The sequence below is a fragment of the Ctenocephalides felis genome, unplaced genomic scaffold, assembly GCF_003426905.1.
Source record: "Ctenocephalides felis isolate EL2017-DRISC unplaced genomic scaffold, ASM342690v1 CF-g0.4_SCAFFOLD_03571, whole genome shotgun sequence".
In the NCBI taxonomy this organism is placed as follows: Eukaryota; Metazoa; Arthropoda; class Insecta; order Siphonaptera; family Pulicidae; genus Ctenocephalides; species Ctenocephalides felis.
The window spans coordinates 63,138,886-63,144,613 of NW_020539725.1; the positions used below are offsets into that span (position 1 = coordinate 63,138,886).

At 31.6% G+C, this 5,728-nt stretch overlaps 1 protein-coding gene across 1 annotated transcript; it reads right to left on the minus strand.

Annotated features, from left to right (window-relative positions):
- Positions 1-341: 341 nt before the first annotated feature.
- LOC113386463 (clustered mitochondria protein homolog) lies at positions 342-4,542 on the minus strand. Its single transcript, XM_026624244.1, has 3 exons — positions 4,495-4,542; positions 3,683-3,897; positions 342-726 (listed from the first exon to the last, which is right to left on the minus strand). Exons 1-3 carry the CDS (start codon positions 4,540-4,542, stop codon positions 588-590), a joined length of 402 nt encoding a protein of 133 aa, XP_026480029.1. The 3' UTR covers positions 342-587.
- Between the last annotated feature and the right edge of the window lie 1,186 nt (positions 4,543-5,728).

A 5,728-nucleotide genomic window follows, 5' to 3' on the forward strand; every position in this document is an offset into this window, starting at 1 on the left:
ATATACATTTTATACACAAAATGAATCATGTTTTATGTTTTATGGCTACACTAACAAACGTACATCCTTACGTATATCTTAAACAGAATGAAAACCTGTTCGTTACTTAATTATTGTTCACTTGTGTCAAACGACTATTTGATTATTTACAAATGAGACTACTTTACTGAAGGACAAATAATAAACGAACATGAATTTCTATCAACACTCGTCGAAAGAGAATAAAATCGAACCATCAATGTGATGTATTATTAATTTAATTTGATTTTAACGAAGACGATTTGTAGTTGTAGCATGGAAAAGTACTTTTAGGCTTTACAAAACAAATATCAGTCGTAGCAAAAACATTAAATTATTACCACCTACCTCCTACAAGTCGTCTTCTCACAAAAAGTCGTTTCTCTCTTGTACCGAGTGTGTTTTTTCCATTTTTTTCCTATAAATTTAATTCAACTATCGACTATGCAATAAAAATTGAATTCCAATGATTTAGTTTCAAATCACAAGAATCGCAAATTATTATTGCGTCTGCCTTATAATGTAAGTTTTCTAAACTGTTTCTACTAATTTTGAACGTTGTTGCTTATTCAGCTATTTGTTGTCGCTTCTTCTTTTGTCTCGCTGCTTGTTGTTGCTGATGTTGCTAATGCTGTTGCTGTTGCTGATGATGATGACTCTTTTTGTCGTTTGTCCATCTCGGCTTTGAAGTGCTCGATGTCTTGTTGACTGTAATAATAGAAATATGAATTGATAATGGTAACGTTAATTGTTATTTGTAATATACAAGTTATGATTTTAATGTGACTTCTAAAAAAGTTGCCTTCAACGTTTAACGCAATGAAGGGAAAAATACTAAGGGGGCGTCCATTAATTAAGTTTTCTAATTTCAATATTTATTACAACTGTTAAATAATTAACATCTAGTAATATTGATAAATAATAACATAAATTTAAATAAATAAGAGTACAAAGGATAGAATTTACATGAAAATAATATCCGTAATATGATGATTTAATATAAAATAGAAGCAAATAATAATAATTAAGTGAGGTTTTTAGTTAAAAATCACAAAATATCACGTTGGGAAATCTCTGCTAAAATATTTTTTTAAAAAATCCAAAAATCGAAAAATATTCAAAATTTTTATAATTTTTTCTTGTAACTGAAAATAAACGTGAAAGAGGGTTAATTTTGAATATAACCACGCATCTCAAATGGGAAAGTATGGTCTAAAATCCTTAAAAAATCGATCACGTGAATAATGAACGCCCCTTGAACGTGATAATTGTCTGAAAACGTTTTGAACAATCCCAGAAAGTTTTAAACAGTCCCAGCAAGTTTTAGACACAACCTCAGCAAGTTTTAAAGAGCCTCATAAAGTTTAAAACAGTCCTAAAAGTTTAAAAACAGTCCTAAAATGTTTAAAACAGTCCTAAATTGTTTAAAACAGTCCTAAATTGTTTAAAACAGTCCTAAATTGTTTAAAACAGTCCTAAATTGTTTAAAACAGTCCTAAATTGTTTAAAACAGTCCTAAATTGTTTAAACAGTCCTAAAAAGTTGTAGACAGTCCTAAAAAGTTGTAGACAGTCCTAAAAAGTTGTAGACAGTCCTAAAAAGTTGTAGACAGTCCTAAAAAGTTGTAGACAGTCCTAAAAAGTTGTAGACAGTCCTAAAAATGTTGCAAACGTTCCAAAAATATTTCAGACAGTCCCAGAAAATTTTAGAGACCCTCAGCAAGTTACAAACAGCCCAAAAATGTTGCAAACAGTCCTAAAAAATTTCAGACAGCCCAAAAATGTTGTAAAGAGCCCCAGAAAGTTATAAACAGCCCCAAAATGTTGCAAACAGTCATAAAAACTTTCAAACAGCTTTTAACATGTTGTAAAGAACCTCAAAGTTACAAACAGCCCAAAAATGTTGCAAACAGCCTTAGAAAGTTACAAACAGTCCAAAAATGTCGTGAAAAGCTTCAGTAAGCTTCAAAAAGCTCAAAAATGTCGTGAAAAGCTTCAGAAAGCTTCAAACAGACCAAAAATGTCGTGAAAAGCATCAGAAAGTTTCAAACAGCTCAAAAAGGTTGTGAACAGCCCCAGAAAGTTTCACACAGCTCAAAAATTGTTGTGAACAGCCCCAGAAAGTTTCAGACAGTTTAAAAATGTTGCAAACAGCCTCAAAAATATTCTAAATATCCCCAAAAATGTTCTAAATATCCCCAAAAATGTCGTGAAAAGCCTCAGAAAGTTTCAAACAGTCCAAAATGTTGCAAACAGCCCCAAAAAATTCAGACGGTCTGAAATGTTTGCAAACAGTCCCAAAAATTTTCAGACGGTCTGAAAATGTTGCAAACAGCCCCAAAAAATTGCAGACGGTCTAAAAATGTTGCAAACAGCCCCAAAAAAATTCAGGCGGTCTAAAAATGTTGCAAACAGCCCTAAAAAATTTCAGGCGGTCTAAAAATGTTGCAAACAGCCACAAAAATGTTGCAAACAGCCACAAAAATGTTGCAAACAGCCCCTGATAGTTTCAGACAGTTCTAAAAATGTTGCAAACAGCCCCAAAAAATTTCAGACAGCCCTAAAAATGTTGCAAACAGCCCTAGGAAGTTTCAGACGGTCTAAAAATGTTGCAAACAGCCCCAAAAAAATTCAGGCAGCCCAAAAATGTTGCAAACAACCCTAGAAAGTTTCAGACAGTCCCAGAAAATTTTGGAGATCCTAAGCAAGTTTTAACCAGCCCCACAAAGTTTCAAAAGTAAAAAAATGTTTGTAAACAGGCCCGGAAAGTTTCAGACAGCCCCATAAAGTTTCTAAAAGTCCAATTATGCCGTAAACGTCCCAAAAATGTCTTAAACAGCCCAAGAAAAACGTTGTGAACAGCCCCAGAGAGTTTCAAACTCCCCAAAAAAGCTGCAAACATCTCAAAAATGTTGTGAATAACCTCAGAAAGTTTCAAACAGCCCTAGAAAACTTCAAACAGTTTAATCATGTCGTGAATGGTCTAAAAATATTGCAAACTGCCCAAAAATATTATAAACAGCCTAAAAATGTCGCACGTATTCTAAAAATTTGCATATCTAACTAGATCTATCATTAATGCTATGCTATGCTATAATTAATAAAAATAGCACTCTAACATTTCGTATCTTAATTTTAGCCATCATAATTTCTTTATAAATATCCAAAAATATTTTTATGCATATTTCTCCACTTAAACAAATATGACTTAAAAAAACAGGAATAATTAAATATCAGTTTCTACCCTTTTTTTAGTTACACATTAAGTTAGACATTAAGAAGTATCACCTTTTTGTAAATACTAAAGTTGTAATAAATAATATAAAGGAGTCAATATTATTAAAAAATATTTATCCTACGATAGATAAAACCAATTTTAAAAAAATACCAAACAACCGTTCATTATATTTCCATTTAAAATCTATAACAATCAACAAACATTATCACAAACCAAAAAATAACATTTTAACAAATTACAAAATATTTATCTTCGTTCACATCAAGTCAACAACGACACCATTCAGTCATAACCATCATTTCATTTAGTAAAAAAATAATTCTTAAACCATCCTTCCATTCCAATAATCATTCACCATTTCCATCATCATCGATCATCATCAATCATCTTCTTTCATCACAATTTGACTAAAACGTGTATCTCAGACCTGATTTGCACGAACAGGATGCCGTTGATGACGTTGAGCATGTCGAGTACGGAACCCATGGAGGGCTGCTGGATCTGGACGGGGGGTAAACCTGCTCCTGAACCTGGTTTGCCCGTGTACAAATCGTTCATCTTCTTCTGCAAGACGACAGCCTGCTGTGTGAGGTGACGGAGGCAGTCTGAGGATTCTTTGGTTTTGTCGTGGTTTTCACCCAACTAGAAAAAAAAAAGAAATAAATAATTAAACTAGTGGTGTATGGCATCGTGCCTTAAGGCAAATTGCTGATACTTCCCGTACCGTAATGAAATATTTGAGAAATTTTAAACGTGGTATTACAAATATTGTAACTTTCATTATTTTTGCCATCTTGTTTGTTATATCTGAGCAAATCAAATGTAAATCATTTAAAATCAATTTATCTAAAGAACATTAACAATCGTCATTTCATTTCGAATTCAATTTAAAAAATTTTTGAAATACCTACGTTGCCTAATTTACACAAAATTGAAAAAATGCTCCTGTATAGTCACAGTCTAAACGCATTTGCAAATGATTCTGTGCGACATTTTCACTTATACTGTGCTTAGCTTGGCGGCATTTATAAGAACTAAAATGATTGTTGTTAAATTGAGGAGGCTACATTTTAATATATTATGATCTCGTTTTATACTTTTGGACCGGTTCGATTTTTATTTGTTTATAACTTCTAAATAAATTGTCCGATTGTTTTGCAATATCCAGCAAATTCTTAGTCAATTAAATTATCTACAACTTTTGTTAATAACAAAATGTTGTATCTCATATCCTCTTACCCAAAATTTGCAATGAAACAGGTTGTTGTTAAATTTTGGAGGTTGCATCAGTATATCTTGCTTCACACTTTGGACCAGCTCGATTTTTATTTATTTATTTATAACTTCAAAACGAAATGTCCCACCATTTTACAATATTCAGCAAATTATAGCCAATTAAATTATCTACATTTTTATTAACAACAAAAATTGGTATCTCTTGTCCTTTTAAACAAAAATTTACATTTAAAAAGGTATTTGCTAAATTTTGGAGGTTACATCATAATCATGTATCTTACTCTGTCACTCTACACTGTCGGGTATATGTTGCTCTTTTTCGCACTAGTGTTTTATATATATATCTCTCTCTCTCTGATTTTCTCACTATATACTGTTGTCTCTTTTACGTTTAATCAAAGCAGACTCTATATCACATCGCGACTTAAGAAGTTTTACTTCAAAAATAAAATTCTATTTTACTAATTTATACATCGCCAACCTAAGAAGTTGAATTAAAATGTAAATCATAAATAAATCAATTTATCTCCAGAACATTAACAATCGTCATTTCATTTCAATTTCAAAAAAAAAATTTGTCTAATTTACACAAAATTCGAAAAAGTGCATTTGCAAATAATTCTGTGCGGCATTTTCACTTATACTGTGCTTAGCTTGGCGCCATTTTCACATTTTTCAATAGTATTCATACAAAATTGAACTAGCTGTAAGTGGAATTCTGTCTTGAGGCAATTATGGCATCGTGCCTTAAGGCAAATTGCTGGAACTTCCCGTTGAATACTGAATGTTTCAAATAGATTATTATAAATATTGTATCACATTGTCTAATATAAATAATAAAATAAAATCTGAAATATTTTCGATATACAAAAAACTAAAAAAAAAAAAAAAAAAATTGGAACAAATTTTTTTTTCCAAAATCAATTATTTTGTTAAGACAAGCAGAAAGTTCTTCGAATCATTTAAATCGGACGCTCAGTTCTCTCCTCAAAACTGCCATTTTTTTTACATATTTAGCTCCGTATCTTCGAAATGGCTGGTCCTGCCTTTGCCAAAAACTAATAAACACTTCTCCCAATCATTACTAATTGAATTTTTTTTAGATAATTCACATCGGATGCTCCGTTCTCTCAAAAACTCGATTTCTATTTTCTGCACCTCTTTGCTCCGTATCTCCGAAACGGCTGGACCTGCCTTTTGCCATAAACTAATCAGCTCTTTTCCCTATCAATAGGAA

Bases quoted from the DNA above. Each gene is read 5' to 3' on its own strand.
- LOC113386463 (XM_026624244.1), bottom strand. From the start codon at position 4,542: ATGCAACCTCCAAAATTTAACAACAACCTGTTTCATTGCAAATTTTGG. The intron at 3,898-4,494 runs GTAAGAGGATAT...TTTTTTTTCTAG, and splicing joins TGTTTCATTGCAAATTTTGG to TTGGGTGAAAACCACGACAA. The intron at 727-3,682 runs GTCTGAGATACA...CTATTATTACAG, and splicing joins ATCCTGTTCGTGCAAATCAG to TCAACAAGACATCGAGCACT.